The 22,884-nt window shown below is 47.3% G+C and overlaps 1 protein-coding gene across 3 annotated transcripts in view; it reads left to right on the top strand.

The window, feature by feature from the left end:
• The window catches only part of mob2a (MOB kinase activator 2a), a 145,909-nt gene extending 123,905 nt beyond the window's left edge, over positions 1-22,004 (top strand). For all 3 annotated transcript variants that reach the window (XM_084335568.1, XM_084335567.1, XM_084335566.1), the window contains exons 2-5: positions 2,545-2,705; positions 10,990-11,083; positions 18,526-18,650; positions 21,192-22,004. In XM_084335568.1, the coding sequence (XP_084191694.1) occupies positions 2,545-2,705; positions 10,990-11,083; positions 18,526-18,650; positions 21,192-21,523 (712 nt within the window). In that variant the 3' untranslated portion in view covers positions 21,524-22,004. The remainder of the gene's footprint in view (positions 1-2,544; positions 2,706-10,989; positions 11,084-18,525; positions 18,651-21,191) is intronic.
• The last annotated feature ends 880 nt before the right edge of the window (positions 22,005-22,884 follow it).

Raw genomic sequence — 22,884 nt, 5'->3', positions numbered from 1 at the left:
AGCTTTTAAAATGTACATACATTCCGAAAAAGCGTGAGATGCTTGTTTTCCTTGGCTCCTCAACCGTAGTAGTGTGCAATACAGTGCAATACAAAGAAAAATCTTTTAGCGTTTATCGCTTTTTACTACTGGGCAGTCCAGTAGAGAGAGAGAGAGAGGAGGAGGAACGGGAGACAGAGTGGGGGGAAGACATTCGGCAAATAACGACGGGTCCGGGAATCGAACCCGGGTCGGTCGTGCCGCGACTCAGCGCGTTATGTGGTTCGCCACTGGGGGGCGCCCACAACAAATAGACTTTAAATAATCCTATACTATACAATAATAACTTTACTATGGTACCCTATGCTATGTTGCTTTCCCTATACTATCTATACTCCTATAATCTATGCTATACACAATCCTATGTTAACTAAGCTATATTACTATGCAAGGTAACAGTGAAGTTAAAGAGCAGCGGATGATAAATATAGACATATCTTGAACGTTTTTTGGAAATAAAAAACCACCTGAGAGCACCACAGACTGGATAAAAAACTCATCTTTTTAATATAGAGCCTTTTGTTGATTTTGATCTCGTTTTAGCTCGTTTTATTTTTCTACTCTTACTAGTTCTAGTGTTCTTTTTACTCCTCCTCACTAGTTTTTAATCTTGCTTATTTTACCTTCTCTTTTTTTTTACTCTCTTGCTAGCTTTTATTTTCTTCTTTTACAATGTAGCGCTTTGAGATTTGCCCCGCAACTATAAAGCGCCCTACAAATCAAATATATTATTATTATTATTATTATTATTAGATTGCTGTTCCTGGATCAGCAGTAATGTTCCTACATTAGACTCTCTGTGACTCCACAGCGGTAGATCCCTGCTCCTGGATCAGCAGTAATGTTCCTACATTAGACTCTCTGTGACTCCACAGCAGTAGATCCCTGCTCCTGGATCAGCAGTAATGTTCCTACATTAGACTCTCTGTGACTCCACAGCGGTAGATCCCTGCTCCTGGATCAGCAGTAATGTTCCTACATTAGACTCTCTGTGACTCCACAGCGGTAGATCCCTGCTCCTGGATCAGCAGTAATGTTCCTACATTAGACTCTCTGTGACTCCACAGCGGTAGATCCCTGTTCCTGGATCAGCAGTAATGTTCCAACATTAGACTCTGTGCTCGAGCTCTGGTGCACTTCCTGTTTGCGGTGCATTTAATGAATACTGAATAACGCCTGCAGTGCACTTCCTGTGCCCCTTCCCTGGCGGTGCTGTTCAGTGCCCCACTGCCACAGCGCCCTCTTGTCTTCATGTCTCGCACCCTCAGTTGTAACGAAGCCTGCCGGCTAGTGCTTGAATGTCCGGTCGGGTGACGTGCTGTGTTTTAGCGCTGTTGTACCGAATGTCATTTTTTAACATTCAAAGCTTTTATTGAAGTATTCGAACGATATGTATGACGTAATCAAAAAAAAATATATATATATATATTTTTTTTTATCAAACTAAATCCTCAATTTGAATAAAGTCATTAATCTGATTAAATTAGTATTTTCTTTTTATTAAATCAACTTTCTTTAATGAATATAACTCATCAGTTTCGTCAACATAAAGAATACAATTTGGTACGAAAGTGATGGTGACGTCTTGATTAGATGGAGCGCCGAGCGGATGCAGATAGGCTACATCATTTATGATAAATGTTTTATTTATATTTTTATGACGAGTCATATACTATAATAGTATAGTACTATAATATTAGTGTGTAGCCTAATCTTTATCTGCACCTGTGAAGAAAAACCCCATTGGTTTAAACAGAATGAATAGACTCATACAAATATATACTGTATATTAAAAAAAGTAAATTTAAATTCGAATGTTGATTGGGAATTCGAATGTCAACATTATGATCGAAGCTTCGAAGCATTCGGTACAGCCCTACTGTGTTTTACTGGCGTGGTGTATAGGACGACCCCAGGAGAACTCTGTATCTTTCGCATTATTCAATTCTTCCCTCCCCTGTCTCGAACGTTGCTAGACTATGCCTCCCACTGGTCGGCTGTAGTGAGGACAGAAGCCTTGCATCACGTGTCCCCCTCCGGTACACGAGGAGGCAGCCTGTCGCATCTTTTCACCGCAGCAGCTCGAACTCTCAGTGGCGAGGAGTAACGCGTTGGAGGCTCACGCTGCCCCCCGCTACTTCCTGCTTCCGACCGCACCGGCGTCACCAAACCGACCTGTAGGAGTTGCTGTCCACAACGTCCGATCCCCACCCACCGGCTTTCCCACCCTCTAACACTTGCCAATTGTGTTAGTATGACGGCCGGCCAAGCCGGTAGCAACGCCGAGAGCTGGGCTCGAACCCAGCGTCTCCTGCGTTAGAGGCGAGCCGAGCGCCTTGCCCACTGCGCCAATCAGCCGCCCAGATTTACTTTCTCTTAAAGTCTTCTCACGTCACATCGCTATCTTCTCCTCGCCACCACGCGTGCCTCTCTCTCTCTAACTCGTACCTTCCTCTCTCTCTCTCTAACTCGTACCTTCCTCTCTCTCCCTCCTCTGCCTCGCAGGAAGTCGAAGACGAAGCCCAATGGAAAGAAGCCTCCGGCGGAAGAGAAGAAGCAGTACCTGGAGCCCGAGGTCACCAAGGTCCGGGTGGTGGACTTCGACCTGAAGGAGCTGGTGGTGCTCCCCCGGGAGATAGACCTCAACGAGTGGCTCGCCAGTAACAGTGAGTGTCTGTCGTGGTGGACGGAGGGAGGAGGGGTGGGGACCGGACTACCGGTACTTTTAAGGGTATCGACTAGGGCTGCACGATTAATCGTTTTTTAATCGAAATCACGATTTGGAATGATGCAATTATCAAATTATCAAATTAAAAAAATCGCAAAACAATTATAAAAGAAATACTTTTTTTATTTTATTTATTTAACCAGGAAGTCCCATTGAGATACAAGATCGGTTTGGGAGAGGGAGGTAAGGGGTTTTAGATTGTGTGTTGTGAAGTTTAGACTTCAGAGAGGGAGAGTAAAGTACAGAAAAAAAGGTACCGTTGGGTACCGGTATCGATTCCCAGGTAAAAAGAAACATTTTCAGACTCTGTGTCCCGAACAGACCCACCGCGTAGTAGGCCAGATGCAAGCCGCATTTTACAATAAACCTCTGTGGGGCTGCTTAAAATAAATTATTATTATAATCGCAAATTTAATTGCAATCGCAATATCGCAATTTGATTATTTCCCAAAATCGTGCAGCCCTAGTATCGACTAGGGGTGTAAAGGTACACATATCCGTACCGAACCGTTTCAGTACCGGATCTAAGGTTCAGTACGGCCGTGTACCGAACGAATACAACGGTACGTTAACCCACTAACGAACGCACGTGCAGAACCTTTTTTTTTGCATCCAGAATTGAATTCAAAACTCGATTATTAATTTCAATATAGAATATTCGTTGACAGCCATACAAGTACAATTAGTTACTGCACACGACATCACCCCTGAGTGGAACATGGAAAGCCAAACTTTCCCCCCACTGTACCGAAAACCCGTACCGAACCGTGATTTCAAAACCGAGGTACGTACCGAACCGTGGTCTTTGTGGACCGTTACGTTACACCCCTAATATCGACCGAATCACGTCGGTACTACCGAGTACCGATTCACGTGAGATCCACCGGTGCCACATTTCGGTAAAGCAAAAAAAAATAAAAAGATTTACAAAACTAGATGCAGACAACGCTCGCTGCAATATTATATATATTATTAACAAATTGTTCTAAATAAATAATAATGATAATAAATTATTTGAAGTTAAGGACAATTTTCTTTACAACTGAGGTAGGTAGATTACATTTGTAGAGACTAAAGTACCGTTGGGGACCGGTAGCCTGTAGCCTGTTCATTCCAGGCCGTAGCCTGTTCCCCAAAACATGCCAGGCTCTGCATATTTTTACTACTAGTGTTTACGGCCAAATTCAAATCCCCCGTTGCACAACGCGGCACTTAATCCCCTTTTGAAGATTATATACGTCCCAGAAGAACCCGTCCTCTCTCTCTGGGGGAGTTTTTGTCGACTTTCTTGCCGTTCCAGGGATGTGTTTTTATCCAAAGCCGCGTGAGATTCCAAGGGGCTTTATTTTGTCTGCCTCCTTGAGAGTGTTTTGGTTCCATTTCCAGCCCAGCCAGGTGCTTATCGTGGGGAGGGGGGAGGGGCGAGGGGTATAGGGGGTGCGAGCGACGTTCCTCTTTTAGCTGCTGAAACGCTGTGAAACAGATGGAATGTGTTTTTCTGCTGCAGAAGCACCTCTTTCTCAGTGAAGTCTTGAGTTCGTCTTCGAGCACAAACTGCACTTTTACCAGACGTTTTGCACAATGTCGCAAGTTGCAGGGTTCGCACAAGGTCCTTGAAGTGCTTGATAAAAAAAGAAAGCCAAGGCCTGGAATTCCTTCAAAACAGCCCATTTTAAGCCCAACAAGGTGCTTAAAAAGTCCTTGGAATTCAAATCAACCATTCGCATTGAAAGTTTTGTTCATCCATGATAAAATTGTTCTGAATCAAGAAATAGCATTTTTTCTTTATCTAAAGTGTAACTAATTGTCGGAAATTGGTTTTAAGCCATAAATATTTTTATATAAAAAATAAAAGCTGCATTTAAAAGTAAATTGGATCATTTTAAATGTCCTTTTAAAATGGAAAAAATAGTGCTTGGAAAAGTACTTGCAATGTCTGTGGGAACCCTGATATAAAAACATAAAATGGTTTAAAATGGACATAAGTGTGAATATACACTACACTGGGTTCCTACGGCCGTTCAGACCCGGAACAGTTGGGGAATCTGGAAGAAGGAACATGAATCTCCAAAAGGTTTTGAAATGTCTGGAAATCTTGTCCTTGACCAGTTACACATCAATGTGGGGGTCCTTGGCCAGTTACACATCAATGTGGGGTCCTTGGCCAGTTACACATCAATGTGGGGTCCTTGACCAGTTACACATCAATGTGGGGGTCATTGGCCAGTTACACATCAATGTGGGGGTCCTTGGCCAGTTACACATCAATGTGGGGTCCTTGACCAGTTGCACATCAATGTGGGGGTCCTTGGCCAGTTACACATCAATGTGGGGTCCTTGGCCAGTTACATTTACATTTACATTTACATTTAGTCATTTAGCTGACGCTTTTATCCAAAGCGACTTACAAGTTCTGTGCGACAAGACAGCAAGAAGGGTATAACTCTATCAGCTGAGTAACAATGTTCATCAAAGTGTTGCGTGTTACAGTGTAGGTTAGTTTATTAGGACAATTGCATGACATTAAGGTTAGTCGGGGTTAGATTTTTTTTTTTTTTTTTTTTTTTTATCATTTCAGATAATGGTTGAAGAAGTGAGTCTTTAGTCGACGGCGAAAGATTGGACGGGATTCGGCTGTCCTGACTGGGATGGGTAGTTCATTCCACCATTGTGGGGCAAGGACTGAGAATAGGCGGCTTCTCTTTGATGACCCTCCGGGAGCTTGGATAGGAGTAGATCTGAGGCGGCCAGAAGATGCAGAGCGTAGGGGTCTTGAGGGTGTGTAGTTAGAGACCATTGACCGGAGGTAGGCGGGAGCGGTTCCCTTTGCCGCACATCAATTACACATCAATGTGGGGGTTACACATCAATGTGGGGGTCCTTGGCCAGTTACACATCAATGTGGGGGTCCTTGGCCAGTTACACATCAATGTGGGGTCCTTGACCAGTTACACATCAATGTGGGGTCCTTGGCCAGTTACACATCAATGTGGGGTCCTTGACCAGTTACACATCAATGTGGGGGTCCTTGGCCAGTTACACATCAATGTGGGGTCCTTGGCCAGTTACATTTACATTTACATTTACATTTAGTCATTTAGCTGACGCTTTTATCCAAAGCGACTTACAAGTTCTGTGCGACAAGACAGCAAGAAGGGTATAACTCTATCAGCTGAGTAACAATGTTCATCAAAGTGTTGCGTGTTACAGTGTAGGTTAGTTTATTAGGACAATTGCATGACATTAAGGTTAGTCGGGGTTAGATTTTTTTTTTTTTTTTTTTTTTTTATCATTTCAGATAATGGTTGAAGAAGTGAGTCTTTAGTCGACGGCGAAAGATTGGACGGGATTCGGCTGTCCTGACTGGGATGGGTAGTTCATTCCACCATTGTGGGGCAAGGACTGAGAATAGGCGGCTTCTCTTTGATGACCCTCCGGGAGCTTGGATAGGAGTAGATCTGAGGCGGCCAGAAGATGCAGAGCGTAGGGGTCTTGAGGGTGTGTAGTTAGAGACCATTGACCGGAGGTAGGCGGGAGCGGTTCCCTTTGCCGCACATCAATTACACATCAATGTGGGGGTTACACATCAATGTGGGGGTCCTTGGCCAGTTACACATCAATGTGGGGGTCCTTGGCCAGTTACACATCAATGTGGGGTCCTTGACCAGTTACACATCAATGTGGGGTCCTTGGCCAGTTACACATCAATGTGGGGTCCTTGACCAGTTACACATCAATGTGGGGGTCCTTGGCCAGTTACACATCAATGTGGGAGTCCTTGGCCAGTTACACATCAATGTGGGGTCCTTGGCCAGTTACACCAGGCACAATTACCCTTTTCGAGTGTAACATGTTGCGGAAGACACTTCCCTTGGCTGCTTCAGTTTCAGCTGGCTGAAGCTGGTTGAAGCTGGCTGAAGGTGGTTGAAGGTGGTTGAAGGTGGTTGAAAGCTGGTTAAAGCTGGTTAAAGCTGGCTGAAGCTGGCTGAAGCTGGCTAAAGCTGGTTAAAGCTGGCTGAAGCTGGCTGAAGCTGGTTAAAGCTGGTTAAAGCTGGCTGAAGCTGGTTGAAGCTGGTTAAAGCTGGTTGAAGCTGGTTGAAGGTGGTTGAAAGCTGGTTAAAGCTGGTTGAAGGTGGTTGAAAGCTGGTTAAAGCTGGCTGAAGCTGGCTGAAGCTGGTTGAAGCTGGTTAAAGCTGGCTGAAGCTGGCTGAAGCTGGTTGAAGGTGGTTGAAAGCTGGTTAAAGCTGGCTGAAGCTGGCTGAAGCTGGTTGAAGCTGGTTGAAAGCTGGTTAAAGCTGGTTGAAAGCTGGCTGAAGCTGGCTGAAGCTGGTTGAAGGTGGTTGAAAGCTGGCTGAAGCTGGTTGAAGCTGGCTGAAGCTGGTTGAAGCTGATTGAAAGCTGGCTGAAAGCTGGCTGAAGCTGGTTGAAGCTGGTTGAAGCTGGTTTAAAGCTGGCTGAAGCTGGTTGAAGCTGGTTGAAGCTGGTTGAAGCTGGTTTAAAGCTGGCTGAAGCTGGTTGAAGCTGATTGAAAGCTGGCTGAAAGCTGGCTGAAAGCTGGCTGAAGCTGGTTGAAGCTGGTTGAAGCTGGTTGAAGCTGGTTTAAAGCTGGCTGAAGCTGGTTGAAAGCTGGTTGAAAGCTGGCTGAAGCTGGTTGAAGCTGTTTGAAGCTGGTTTAAAGCTGGCTGAAGCTGGTTGAAAGCTGGTTGAAAGCTGGCTGAAGCTGGTTGAAGCTGGTTTAAAGCTGGTTGAAGCTGGCTGAAGCTGGTTGAAAGCTGGCTGAAAGCTGGTTGAAGCTGGTTTAAAGCTGGCTGAAGGCTGAAGCTGGTTGAAAGCTGGCTGAAAGCTGGTTGAAAGCTGGTTTAAAGCTGGTTTAAAGCTGGCTGAAGCTGGTTGAAGCTGGTTGAAAGCTGGCTGAAAGCTGGCTGAAGCTGGTTGAAGCTGGTTGAAGCTGGTTGAAGCTGGTTTAAAGCTGGCTGAAGCTGGTTGAAAGCTGGTTGAAAGCTGGCTGAAGCTGTTTGAAGCTGGTTGAAGCTGGTTTAAAGCTGGCTGAAGCTGGTTGAAAGCTGGCTGAAGCTGGTTGAAGCTGGTTTAAAGCTGGTTGAAGCTGGCTGAAGCTGGTTGAAAGCTGGCTGAAAGCTGGTTGAAGCTGGTTTAAAGCTGGCTGAAGGCTGAAGCTGGTTGAAAGCTGGCTGAAAGCTGGTTGAAAGCTGGTTGAAAGCTGGTTTAAAGCTGGCTGAAGCTGGTTGAAAGCTGGTTGAAAGCTGGCTGAAGCTGGTTTAAAGCTGGCTGAAGCTGGTTGAAAGCTGGTTGAAAGCTGGCTGAAGCTGGTTGAAAGCTGGTTGAAGCTGGTTGAAAGCTGGTTAAAGCTGGCTGAAGCTGGCTGAAGCTGGTTGAAAGCTGGCTGAAGCTGTTTGAAGCTGGTTTAAAGCTGGTTGAAGCTGGCTGAAGCTGGTTGAAAGCTGGCTGAAAGCTGGTTGAAGCTGGTTTAAAGCTGGCTGAAGGCTGAAGCTGGTTGAAAGCTGGCTGAAAGCTGGCTGAAAGCTGGTTGAAGCTGGTTGAAAGCTGGTTGAAAGCTGGTTGAAAGCTGGTTTAAAGCTGGCTGAAGCTGGTTGAAAGCTGGTTGAAAGCTGGCTGAAGCTGGTTGAAGCTGGTTTAAAGCTGGTTGAAGCTGGCTGAAGCTGGTTGAAAGCTGGCTGAAAGCTGGTTGAAGCTGGTTTAAAGCTGGCTGAAGGCTGAAGCTGGCTGAAAGCTGGTTGAAAGCTGGTTGAAAGCTGGTTTAAAGCTGGCTGAAGCTGGTTGAAAGCTGGTTGAAAGCTGGCTGAAGCTGGTTTAAAGCTGGCTGAAGCTGGTTGAAAGCTGGTTGAAAGCTGGCTGAAGCTGGTTGAAAGCTGGTTGAAGCTGGTTGAAAGCTGGCTGAAGCTGGTTGAAAGCTGGTTGAAAGCTGGCTGAAGCTGGTTTAAAGCTGGTTGAAGCTGGCTGAAGCTGGTTGAAAGCTGGCTGAAAGCTGGTTGAAGCTGGTTTAAAGCTGGCTGAAGGCTGAAGCTGGTTGAAAGCTGGCTGAAAGCTGGCTGAAAGCTGGTTGAAGCTGGTTTAAAGCTGGTTGAAAGCTGGCTGAAAGCTGGTTGAAAGCTGGTTGAAAGCTGGTTTAAAGCTGGCTGAAGCTGGTTGAAAGCTGGTTGAAAGCTGGCTGAAGCTGGTTTAAAGCTGGCTGAAGCTGGCTGAAGCTGGTTGAAGCTGGTTGAAAGCTGGTTGAAGCTGGCTGAAAGCTGGTTGAAGCTGGTTGAAGCTGGTTGAAAGCTGGTTAAAGCTGGCTGAAGCTGTTTGAAGCTGGTTGAAAGCTGGCTGAAGCTGTTTGAAACTGGCTGAAAGCTGGTTGAAGCTGGTTGAAGCTGGTTGAAGCTGTTTGAAGCTGGCTGAAGCTGGCTGAAGCTGGTTGAAAGCTGGTTGAAAGCTGGCTGAAGCTGTTTGAAGGTGCGTGCCAAGCCTCGAGCCGCCTGTCGCCTCCCTCCCTTTCATCTGGGGATGTGTTGATGGGTTAGTGAGCACATGTGACCGTTATCAGTGGTTCTCGTTCCAAGCTACTAAACAACATGCTGGAGCCGAGGTGTGCCCTCCTCACGTACCACAGAGGACCTGTATCACACTGCTGCCTTTAGAGCCTTCTTCTGTCGTTAGACGTGTTGTTTTAGACAGTAGGTGGAGCCCCCTAGGTGTGTCCTCACGTACCACAGTACCTAATCAATCACACTGCTGCCTTTAGAGCCTTCTTCTGTCGTTAGACGTGTTGTTTTAGACAGTAGGTGGAGCCCCCTAGGTGTGTCCTCACGTACCACAGTACCTAATAAATCACACTGCTGCCTTTAGAGCCTTCTTCTGTCGTTAGACGTGTTGTTTTAGACAGTAGGTGGAGCCCCCTAGGTGTGTCCTCACGTACCACAGTACCTAATCAATCACACTGCTGCCTTTAGAGCCTTCTTCTGTCGTTAGACGTGTTGTTTTAGACAGTAGGTGGAGCCCCCTAGGTGTGTCCTCACGTACCACAGTACCTAATAAATCACACTGCTTCCTTTAGAGCCTTCTTCTGCCACTGTCGTTAGACGTGTTGTTTTAGACAGTAGGTGGAGCCCCCTAGGTGTGTCCTCACGTACCACAGTACCTAATCAATCACACTGCTTCCTTTAGAGCCTTCTTCTGCCACTGTCGTTAGATGTGTTGTTTTTAGTAGGTGGAGCCCCCCTGAGGACAGTCCACACAGCACACCTACAGTAGTCCTTCACACAAGTGAAAGTAATTCAATGGTGAATGGCTGCATTTATATAGCAGCTTTTATCCAAAGCGCTTTACAATTTGTTCCTCACATTTTCCCCATTCACTCACACATTCACACACCGACGGCAGAGGCGAGGTGCTGACCTGCTCATAGGGAGCAGTTAGGGGTTAAGTAACCTCGTTCCCAGTTTTATCTCCGCGATATAAAGCCTGGTAAAGAACTACGGCCGAAAGTGTCTGTGGGGTAGAATTTCCGGTGTATGTACTTTTATAAATTTTTATAAAGGTTTTAAATTGTGTTATAAAGATTTTAAATGGTGTTTATAAAGGTTTTAAATGGTGTTTATAAAGGTTCTAAATGGTGTTATAAAGGTTCTAAAGGTTCTAAATGGTGTTTATAAAGGTTCTACATGGTGTTCTAAAGGTTCTAAATGGTGGTATAACGGTTCTAAATGGTGTTATAAAGGTTCTAAAGGTTCTAAATGGTGTTTATAAAGGTTCTAAATGGTGTTTATAAAGGTTCTGTGTTTATAAAGGTTCTAAATGGTGTTTATAAAGGTTCTAAATGGTGTTTATAAAGGTTCTAAATTGTGTTTGTGTTTATAAAGGTTCTAAATGGTGTTTATAAAGGTTCTAAATGGTGTTATAAAGGTTCTAAATGGTGTTATAAAGGTTCTAAAGGTTCTAAATGGTGTTTATAAAGGTTCTAAATTGTGTTTATAAAGGTTCTAAATGGTGTTATAAAGGTTCTAAATGTTCTAAATGGTGTTTATAAAGGTTCTAAATGGTGTTATAAAGGTTCTACATGGTGGTCTAAAGGTTCTAAATGGTGTTTATAAAGGTTCTAAAGGTTCTAAATTGTGTTTATAAAGGTTCTAAATGGTGTTATAAAGGTTATAAAGGTTCTACATGGTGTTCTAAAGGTTCTAAAGGTGCTCCTCGTGTCTCCACAGCGACCACGTTCTTCAACCTTATCAACCTGCAGTACAGCACCATCTCAGAGTTCTGCACGGGGGACACCTGCCAGGCCATGACCGCCTGCAACACGTGAGTCATCTCTCCTGCCATTGGTTTATTTATCAGCGGCCGCATGCCATTGGTTTATTCATCAGAAGCCTAGCGCCCTATTGGCTCCTTTATTGAGGTGAAATGGACGTTAGAGATGGACTGCATTTATAGAAGCGCTTTTAATCCAAAATGCTTTACAACTTATACCTCACCCGTTCACTCACACGTTCACACACCGCAGGCATCGTGCTGCAAGGTGCCGACCTGCTCATCGGGAGCAGTTAGAGGTGTCTTGCTCAAGGAAGGAGCCGGGAATCGAACCGGGAACGTTGTGATTACCAGACGAGCGCTCTGCCTCCTGAGCCACTGCATCAAGGGCTGCTTCCCCCCGACCAGAGGAGCTCTGCCAGCAGGAGCCCAGAGCTCGTTCATTATGACACTCAGCCCTCCATTCATTCCCTCACTTAGTTAAACGTGTTATGTTCACACAAATAAGGCGCGTTGGAATGTGCAGCACGTGTTGTAAAACTGACATTCTGTACATTAGCCTCTGAATTATTTTTTTCTTTTTTAGAACAGGAGTGTTTTCATGCCATCGCATTCGGAACACGCATGATGAATACACAGATGAAGCGATTTGACTCTGTGTTTTTTTTTAACGCTGCCATTTTCTCCCAGTGAGTGACTTTCATCCACAATCTATAGCTCAACGTGAAACAATTTGCAAATTAATCGTAAAATAATCACGTATAATTTTATTTCAACCACAAATGCTTAAACAATAATGTTAGTGATGGGAGGGAACTCAGTTTGTGCAAAAATGGAAAGCTTGCCAATGTTTCACGAGGCAGAATTATTACAATAGCCGATAATACATTTTCCCAATGATAAATCCCTATGTGCTGCTACTACTAAAGTGACGTCTACACCTCCCTATGTACAAGTTTGGTTTTGGTGCCTCGAAGCGCTCAGAACCCACGCTTCCAGGGGTTGTGAAATCGTGTTACGTTGAACCGCCCAAAGATTTACTTTAGAAAGGGTTAAAGTGCGTTAGTTGCAGGCTGTCAAAATGTCGTCCCCTCCCGTCATGTTATGCAGGTTCAGGTTTACCGCTGGAAAATAGTCCAAACTTATCTGTGGAACGCTCTCCCTGATCCCCTGAGAGCACCGCAGACCGTGGAGGCTTTTAACCCCTTCACTACACAACACTACAGAAGGTTAACCCTGCGCCGTGGCGCAGCGGACTAAGCGCTCGTCACCAACGCGAGAGACACTGGTATCGAAGCCGGCTGTCTGCTTGGCCGGCCGTCATACTGGCTCAATTGGCAGAGTCAGCGGGAGGGAAGCCGGTGGGGTGGTATTCTGGTCGTTGTAAACAGCGACTCCTACAGGTCGGTCAGGGCACCTGCACAGCGAGGGAGCGAGATGGTGAGGGTAGTGTGACCTCCCACACGTTACACCTCACCAACGAGAGTCCAGGTGAAGCTGTTGGCAGGTGAAAAGATGCTGCTGGCTGTTTCCTTATCTCTCGGAGGAAGCATCTGATAGACTTCAGGGCTCCCTAGACCGACCACTGGGGGGCACATGCGAGCAACGACCAGGGGGGGGGGGGGGGGGGATTGGCATAACGACTAAAGAGACTAGGAGAAAAAGTGGATCCAAAGAAGGTTAACCTTTCACTACAACACTACAGAAGGTTAACCCTTTACCATCACACTACAGAAGGTTAACCCTTTACCATCACACTACAGAAGGTTAACCCTTTACCATCACACTACAGACGGTTAACCCTTTACCATCACACTACAGACGGTTAACCCTTTACTATCACACTACAGACGGTTAACCCTTTACCATCACACTACAGACGGTTAACCCTTTACCATCACACTACAGACGGTTAACCCTTTACTATCACACTACAGACGGTTAACCCTTTACTATCACACTACAGACGGTTAACCCTTTACCATCACACTACAGACGGTTAACCCTTTACCGTCACACTACAGACGGTTGACCCTTTACTATCACACTACAGACGGTTAACCCTTTACCATCACACTACAGACGGTTAACCCTTTACCATCACACTACAGACGGTTAACCCTTTACTATCACACTACAGACGGTTAAAGCGTGCTATCAAATCATAACACGCTACCATTTTACAGAAATGTCCCATGTTGCCGTTTTCAAACTCGGCGAGCAACGGCGCAGGAAAGATTAATCTCGGTAGCAGCAGCAACTCTCTCTCTCTCTCTCTCTCTCTCTCTCTCTCTCTCACTCAGTTCATGCCCACACCTCGCTGACATTTCCCACGATCGGTGTTCCTGGGTTTTCCCCCCCAAATGAACCCCTCTGACAGATCTGCGAGCGTACAGGAAGCCTATAGGTCACCGGATAGTGTCTTGAGAATAGTAGTAAAAAGCCTGTGAAAAACATTGTCTAAATAAAAGGGAATGCCGTCGCCGCTCTCTCCGTAGGGAGACTGTCGTTCGAAGTCGGAAGGTGGTAATTGCTAGTGTGTCTCATGGTGCCCTGGCCCTGCTGATAGTAAAAACCCCTGTCGCAGAGTCCTATTCAGGGCCCTGTTAACACGGAGAGGGAGGTGGCTTAACTGTAAGTATTTATCCAACTAGTTTACCCTGTCAGGGCGCGGTGCCTCCTTTATGTATGAGGCCTTGTCTCCTTTGGAAAGAGGCCCCCTCTCTCTCTTGCCCCTGTGTGCTCCTCTTAAAAGGCTGGAAAAACCAGATTACACACACCCAAAAAAAAAAAAGAAGAAAAAAAAACCTGCAACAGTCAGCCATACTACACTACACACACACACACGCATGGGGTAAAGACAGTGTTACAACGACAACAGTGGAGAAGAACAATACGGCCGCCGTCGATGAATGACTTGACTTGGATCTGCGGTCCGTGTGACCCATAGGTGTCACGGCACGGGAGTTTCCTCCGTTGTGTTGTTGAGGCGTTTTTTGTTACGCCCCTTGCCGCCACCACCGCCTCGAGCTACTTGTTGATAATAACACCCACCCACGCCCTGTGAGAAGCGTCTTTTGTCCCCGGAGTGACCGGCTTTGTCCGCGGCGTGACAGCTGATATTTACTGAAAATAGTCCCCGACAGCGTGTCTCTCTCTACTAGTATGACGCACTGCAGTGTATATTTGGGGCAGATGAGTGAAACGTGAGTAATGTTAATGTAATGAAGCGCGGCTAAATGTAAATGACTTCCAGAACTATATTGACTCTGTGGGTCATGGTCGTCGTTGTAAGAAGACGCCCCTTCAGAGCGTCGTCGTCCCCCAGCTGAGGCTGACGGGTGAAAGACGCCCAGTGTTTTATCCCGAGCGAGGAGTCGCCCGCCCGTCCCGGTCGCTTGTAATGTCTTCCACTGGATCTGTCTTCTGTGCCCCCGCCCCGTGGGACCCCGCCCTGCCCCGTGTCCTGGCTGGCGTGGGCCTGGCTCCCACCCACCCTCGCTGCCGCGGCGGCACTGAATACCGCACACACACACACAGGCAGGCAGGCAGCGCCAGAGCCCCCTGCCCCAGGCCATGCAGGCTCAACACTATGCTATTTTTGGAAGAAAAAGTTTCCATGAGCTGTGAGTGAGCGGTCCCATTTGGTAGTTATTTAGACCCATTTTGTGTGTGTGCGACTGTGTGTGCGTGTGTGTGTGTGTGTGCATGTGCGTGTGCGTGCGTTAGTGAGAGAAGATGTCAGGCTATATGAATGAGCCTGTGCAACACTGTAGCCTACAGGGTCTGAGGTTGTGTGTATGTCTGGGTCTCTGGCCGGACGAGGTTTAGTCACTGTGTTTCTCCCACACAGACCTAATGTGTGTATTGTTGAGCACCGGTCCAGACGCCCCGTGTCCTGTGGTCAGTGGGTCTCGTCCTACGGGGGTCAGCCATGTGGCTGTTCTACATTCCTTAGGATTTGTAATGTCTGCCTCCCAGACTAATTTCACTAGAGAAGTGCTTCCCAATCCTCTCCTCGCAGCACCCCAGCCGTTCCATCATGTATTTGTTAAATTCCACCACCAGCACACCTGATTCAACTTAACTAGCCCTTTATTAGTTGAATCAGGTGTGCTGGTGGTGGAATTTAACAAATACATGGAACGGCTGGGGTGCCACAAGGAGAGGTTTTGGAACCACTGCACTAGATGTGTTGCTAGCCGTTAGCTCAGCTCTTGTTGTGGCCTAGGTTCACTGGGTTGCTAGCCGTTAGCTCAGCTCTTGTTGTGGCCTAGGTTCACTGGGTTGCTAGCCGTTAGCTCAGCTCTTGTTGTGGCCTAGGTTCACTGGGTTGCTAGCCGTTAGCTCAGCTCTTGTTGTGGCCTAGGTTCACTGGGTTGCTAGCCGTTAGCTCAGCTCTTGTTGTGGCCTAGGTTCACTGGGTTGCTAGCCGTTAGCTCAGCTCTTGTTGTGGCCTAGGTTCACTGGGTTGCTAGCCGTTAGCTCAGCTCTTGTTGTGGCCGAGGTTCACTGGGTTGCTAGCCGTTAGCTCAGCTCTTGTTGTGGCCTAGGTTCACTGGGTTGCTAGCCGTTAGCTCAGCTCTTGTTGTGGCCTAGGTTCACTGGGTTGCTAGCCGTTAGCTCAGCTCTTGTTGTGGCCGAGGTTCACTGGGTTGCTAGCCGTTAGCTCAGCTCTGGTTGTGGCCTAGGTTCACTGGGTTGCTAGCCGTTAGCTCAGCTCTTGTTGTGGCCTAGGTTCACTGGGTTGCTAGCCGTTAGCTCAGCTCTTGTTGTGGCCTGCTAGGTTCACTGGGTTGCTAGCCGTTAGCTCAGCTCTTGTTGTGGCCTAGGTTCACTGGGTTGCTAGCCGTTAGCTCAGCTCTTGTTGTGGCCTAGGTTCACTGGGTTGCTAGCCGTTAGCTCAGCTCTTGTTGTGGCCTGCTAGGTTCACTGGGTTGCTAGCCGTTAGCTCAGCTCTTGTTGTGGCCTAGGTTCACTGGGTTGCTAGCCGTTAGCTCAGCTCTTGTTGTGGCCTAGGTTCACTGGGTTGCTAGCCGTTAGCTCAGCTCTTGTTGTTAGCTGTCTTTATTTTCTCACTGACTTTGCTCTCTGAACTCTCTGTTCTGTCACATCATCGGGTGCCAGGCTGGCCACATCTATTGCCCATGGGTTTTTCCCACACCCAGCATTAGCTCCAGGGGCTGACGACCTGCCCTACCACTTGCTCCCCAATCTCCCTGAGTCGTCTGCTGACTTACTAGCGTGACTAGCCTTGTGCTGTTGATTTGCCTTTTGACCTTTGCTAACTCTGATGACTCCAGAGAGGGTCTGCCTTGGGTTACAACAGCGCTGAGGGTTATCTGGGTCTTGGTTACAGCGCCGGGTTATCTGGGTCAGCCCCTCCGGACATGTTCGACCGGCGGAGCGAGTGAAGGGTCGGTGTCTCCTTACGCTCCGGGCTGCGGGGAATTTGGCCCGATCAGGAAATGAAGGGCCAGGGGGGGGGGGGGGTTCGCTAAGTCCCCTGGAATGAAAATATGCAAACATGGTGTCTGCGTTGAGGGATGGTGTTACCGCACAGACCGGGGGGGAGGCACGCGGCCAGCCTAAGCGACGTGGTCCACACATCCATATACAGGTATTAGTCGCTTAGCGAGCGAGCGTGAGGTTCACCGACCGTGTCATCAGGGACGACGTGGGTTTTTCCAGAATGAGGAAATTATGTACAGCGTACGACGTACGGGCTGGTGGTGTGTCATAGGTCACCTGACGTGTTCGCTGAGCGCCTCCTGGCCGTTTCTGTTTCAGGAGACGCTCTCCTTGGCCCGTGTTCAGCGCTCTGCCTCAACCCCCCCCCCCCCCCCCCCCCACCCCCCCCAAGCACATTCTTACAAACACGTTCACGAGTGAATCTAGGCCCTAATTGTGAAACATCCTGTGGTTCTCGATTATTACTCATTACTACTAGTTAAAGTTTTTGTTTTATTTGTCAGGTATAAAGTACGTTACAGTGAAATGCTTGGTGCTGTATGAGCCCCCCCCCCCCCCTCCCCCCTGATAATGTGATTCAGACAGTGAAAAAAGTTAAAAGAATAAACACACTACAAAATATACAAACTAGTACAGAAGGAAGTACAAAATGCAGACAACGAGGTACAAAAATGCAAACCTTTTAAAAATGCAAAGTTGAGGTGTAGTAGATGTAGTGCAAATATTTTAGTAATAAATAGATACAATATGGTGTAGTGTTAAAAAGTGTCTAAAGTTAATGTTAAAGGTGAGTGTTTTAAAGTGTGAGTGTGTGTGGATGTGTGTGAATGGATGGGTTAGTGTTGCAGCATAGAGTCGTTGAGCAGCCTGTTGGCCTGGGGATAGAAGCTCCTTTTGAGTCTCTCTGTACCGGCCGGCCATGAAACTCTTTGCCTGTGACCGCAGCAGCGCAAAGAAGCCTGTTTGCCTTGTAGGTGATACAGATGTTGTGGAGCTGCAGAGTGGTTTGCTAGAAGAACATGTTGTGAAGTCAACCAACGAACTCGATTCTTGTACCGGATCTCCTCTCTGGTAAACAAGAATACCCTGAAGACTCTGGCAGGAGCACTCATTCAAGGGTACTACGACTATGCTTGCACCTCATGGTACCAAAGCACCTCAAAGGCGCTTAAAACAAAATTACAAACATCTCAAAACAAACTGGTCAGACTACTGCTTGACCTTACTCCAAGAACCCACCTCACCCCTGCCCACTTTGACAACCTAGGATGGCTTAGAGTAGACGACAGAGTACAGCAACTTGCAATGGGCCTGGTCTACAAGATACACTACACGACCAAGGTACCCATGTACATGTCAAAATACTTCCCAAAGGTCAGTGAATACCACGACCACAACACCAGAGGGAGCTCCACAAATCATGTTAAACCCAGATTCGACTCAAACAAGGGACTAAACACGTTTCGCAATTATGTGGAACGCCCTACCCACAGCTGTAAAGGAATGTGAATCACTACCCACTTTCAAAACCACTCTCAAAGAGCACCTACGGGAGACTGCAATTCGAAACTGGCCCCTACAAATGTCCTAACCCAGTTGTACAGTAAATTACCAAGTATGGCTTTGTCAGTATTCCAGTGTACAGTGTCCCCCCCCCCCTACCCAACCACCCCCCCCCCCCCCCCCCCCCCCACCTCCAATGTATAGCCCCCACCCAACCGCACCCAACCTCCTCCAATGTACAGTTTCTACGTCAAATGTATATACACTCTTTTCTGGACACTTTTTGTATCACAAACTACTGTATTTGCAAATCTGGTATGTCATAAATGTCACTATGAATTGAAAATTGGGGACCCTGATGTAAACAAGACGAAAGTCTTTCTCTGGTCTGCATCCCCTTAACTATTGTATGTATTGAGCCGTACTGTATTGTACCCATTCTGCAATCTGTTAATAAAGTTTTCAATTAATCAATCAATCAAACGTGTCCCCTCCTGTCCTCTCCTGTCCCCCTGCAGAATATACTACTGGTACGACGAGAGAGGGAAGAAGACCAAGTGCACGGCTCCTCAGTACGTCGACTTCGTCATGAGTCTCTGTCAGAAACTGGTCACAGACGAGGACATCTTCCCCACAAAATATGGTGAGCTGCTCTTGGGAGGCTCTATAGCGCCCCTCTGTGGCCACCGCTGAGCACCGCAGGCTCCTCCTGAGTGGAACCCATTGGTGCTCTGCCGATGGGATGTACCAGTGCAGTGCTGCCCTCTAGTGCTTCATGTAGGGAAGGACAGTGTTAGATAACTGACCTGCCGAAAGCCCTCTGCGACAGTGAGGCGCAGGCTGTATTAAATCAACATCTGGTGACGTCTTACATCAGTTCTAATGATGGATGAGGTCAGGAATATGACTTTTCTTGTCATTAATAATATTTGTCCCCCTTGGCTATATAATACATGACCTCCTCACTAAACCTAAAGCTGTGCTCATGCGTATGGCTGCAACGATTAGTCGACATAATCGACGACGTCGATCATAAAAACTCATCGATGTGTCATAAAAAAAAAAAAATATTAAAAAAAAATATTATTTTTTATTTATTTATTTTTTTACTTTTTTTTTTGCACTACCTATCTTTGTGAAAGTGGCTTCTCAGCTCTGGTCCAGCTGAAGACAGAGCAGAGGAACAGATTGAGCTTTGAGCATGACCTCAGAGTTGCTTTGTCTACCATCACCCCAGACTTTGAGACTCTTGTCAGGAGCAAACAACATCCCCAGTTATCCCATTAGTTCCCTGGGATGTTAAGCTAAGAAGTCTGCTAAGAAGGATATATTATTTATTATTATTATTATTATTATTATTATTATTTTTATTTTATTTCATTGTGTTTTTAGCCCTAGTTGCACTTTTGTTGCAACCCCAGTTATCCCATTAGTTCCCCCAAACTTACTGTCGGTCTGTTATGTTAAGCTAAGAAGTCTGCTAAGAGCCCGGAAAAGGAGCCGCGCCCACAGGAAGCAGAGATGGAGGGTGTGACAGAAATAATCGTTAGATTAGTCGACTAATCGAAAAAATTATCGACAGATTAGTCGACTACCAAAATAATCGTTAGTTGCAGCCCTAAGGCAAAGAGTTCCCCAACTCGTTTGAATGTTTTAGAGTGTGATCTCTTGTCTCAGAATGTTTTAGAGTGTGATCTCTTGTCTCAGAATGTTTTAGAGTGTGATCTCTTGTCTCAGAATGTTTTAGAGTGTGATCTCTTGTTGTCTCAGAATGTTTTAGAGTGTGATCTCTTGTCTCAGAATGTTTTAGAGTGTGATCTCTTGTCTCAGAATGTTTTAGAGTGTGATCTCTTGTTGTCTCAGAATGTTTTAGAGTGTGATCTCTTGTCTCAGAATGTTTTTAGAGTGTGATCTCTTGTTGTCTCAGAATGTTTTAGAGTGTGATCTCTTGTCTCAGAATGTTTTAGAGTGTGTGAACTCGGTCTCAGAATGTTTTAGAGTGTGACCTCTGTCTCAGAATGTTTTAGAGTGTGATCTCGGTCTCAGAATGTTTTAGAGTGTGTGATCTCTGAGTGTTTTTATTTAGAGTGTGAACTCTATCTGGCTTCACACTTCTTTGATTGATTGATTAAACATTGTATTAACAGATTGCAGAATGGGTACAATACAGTACGGCTCAATACACACAATAGTTAAGGGGATGCAGACCAGAGAAAGACGTTCGTCTTGTTTACATCAGGGTCCCCCATTTTCAATTAATCATGACATACACGGCATACAGATATACATCATGACATTTATGACATACACAACGTTCAAGATTCAAGATTGTTTATTGTCATGTGCACAGTTAAACAGACAGTTTGCCATCCAATCAAAAATCGTACTTTGCTAGTCCGCCCTTCACACAAAATCACACAATATTAACAATTAACTTAAACATATTTAAATACAAGCGAGTGCTAGAAAATAAGGTAAAAATAGATCCAATATAATATACACAAGGCACAGTGAGTTACATGGCATGTTCCGATCAGTATTTACATATAAATGGAGGTGGGACAGTGGGTCACAGCAGCAGTTAAAAAGTGTCTTTAGTGATTCATACAGATATTATATACAGATGTTCTCACGGTCGGTACGAGGTCAGGAAGCCTGAATTCTTTCCCCAATACATTTCCAGTTCCGCGTTCGCCTTCCGCGCTCTGATTGGCCACTGACGTTTCTGGTCATGTGACATGTGTGCCCAATCGTGTGACGGCAAGTTCTTTCGACGGTTAAGCTTAGGCACTCTTTCGAAGTTGGTTAAGGTTAGAGTTTGTCTGCGAGCAGGGTGATAGAACGCCAGCCCTGATTCCAAACTCTAACCTTAACCAACTTCGAAAGAGTCGCCTAAGCTTAACCAGTGATAAACTAGGCGTTAGGTCGTTTGCAGGCTGTTAGACCCGGAAATGGGCAAAGACACAGCTCGTCACGCGATTGGGCGCACATGTCACATGACCAGAAACGTCAGTGGCCAATCGGATCGCACCAGAAACGTCCGTGGCCAATCAGAACGCGCACGCGGAACTGGAAATGTATTGGGGAAAGAATAGACGAGGTCAGGAACACACGTGACCTCCTCACTAACTAAACGCCGCCCCCCCCCTCTCCTGTGTCCCCCCCCTCCCTCCCTCCCTTGCAGGCAAGGAGTTCCCCAACTCGTTCGAGTCCCTGGTGAAGAAGATCTGCCGGTACCTGTTCCACGTCCTGGCCCACCTGTACTGGGCCCACTTCAAGGAGACCGTGGCGCTCGACCTGCAGGGCCACCTGAACACTCTCTACGCACACTTCATCGTCTTCGTGCGGGAATTCAACCTGGTGGACCCCAAGGAGACCTGCATCATGGACGACCTGTCCGAGGTGCTCTGCACCCCCGCGCCACCCGCCCCCCCGGCCCCCGCAGAAGCCCCCTCCTCCACCACCACCTCCACCCCCGCCTCCCCCTCCTCACAAAACCACGTGACGGAGAGATGAGCGCGCCCCGCCGCCCCCTTGTGGCGGAGCGAGCAGGAGCGGCCGGCCTTGGGGGGGGGCTCCCCGTCCCGTTGGCCAGCAGGACTCAGAGAGACCTTCCCTTATGATGATGTTACACCACGACACCAACCAGCCAGCCGGAAGGAAGGAAGGAAGGAGGGGTGGGGGGGGTTTCTGGGAGAGGTTGGGGGGGCCGGGGTTTGGGGTGGCAGGCGGGGGGGGTTTGTTGTCACGCCAGCAGGAATTGGCGTGAGCGTTCCTCCCCCCAGCGGCGAATCCCTCCCATCTTCTCTGCAATTTAAACTAGGAACAGAAACGACGTGTTTTTATTTTAGTTTTTTGTTTTATTTTAGTTATTTTTTTCTTTTTTTTTTCGAAAACGTTTTATTCAGTTTTTCTTTTTTGTTTGAGTTTTCTCTTGGCGGCGGCGCGGGGGGGGGCAGCGCGCCCCTCGCTCTGTCCTCCGCCTGCCTACGGGACAGGACGGTGGCTCTTGGGGGGGGGGGGGCGGGGGGGACAGCGCGCCCCTCGCTCTGTCCTCCGCCTGCCTACGGGACAGGACGGTGGCTCTTGGGGGGGGGGGGCGGGGGGACAGCTCGCCCCTCCCTCGGTGGCTCCACCTGCCTACAGCTTTTCGCTTCAACATACTCTCCTGTACAGTGTTGTTAATGTGTGGAGGCATCTCTATTGCCCTGCGGGGCTCTCCGCTGCCCCCTAGTGGTGGGAGTCGGACCCTGCAGGCGGACGGTCGCTACGCTGGCCAGTAGGGAGCCACGTTACTGCCTGGCGGGGGCGATACTAGCCAATCACTGTTTGGGTTGTTTATCTGGGGGAATGATGATTAAAGCGCTTCCTACTCAGGACCTGAGAGAATAATATGTCACTGCTGCCAGAGAGAAGATGCTCTCTCTCTCTCTCTCTCTCTCTCTCTCTCTCTCTCTCTCTCTCTCTCTCTCTCTCTCTCTTCTCTCTCTCTCTCTCTCTCTCTCTCTCTCTCTCTCTCTCTCTCTCTCTCTCTCTCTCTCTTCAACTCTGTCCCTCTCTCTCTCTTCAACTCTCTCTCTCTCTCTTCAACTCCCTCTCTCTCTTTTCACCCACCTGCCCCCAGTCCTCCATATTATAGACGTGGTATAACTCTTTAGTCACATAATCACCCCCCTCCCCTAACAGCCCTGTCCCAGAACCTACCAGTAGGGGGCAGTATAGACTTTTAGAGTGTGAGACGGAGAGAAGTGAACATATAAAGATTGTATATTAGATATTTAATCTGACCAGAGAACCGCTACTATTATTATTATGAGAGACAGACTGGTGGTGCCCGTATCTGGTTCGGGGGGGGGGGGGGGGGGGGGGGGTCTCTG

Source organism: Notolepis coatsorum (genome assembly GCF_963971535.1).
Source record: "Notolepis coatsorum genome assembly, chromosome: 18".
In the NCBI taxonomy this organism is placed as follows: domain Eukaryota; kingdom Metazoa; phylum Chordata; class Actinopteri; order Aulopiformes; family Paralepididae; genus Notolepis; species Notolepis coatsorum.
This window is presented reverse-complemented; position numbering and strand designations above follow the sequence as displayed.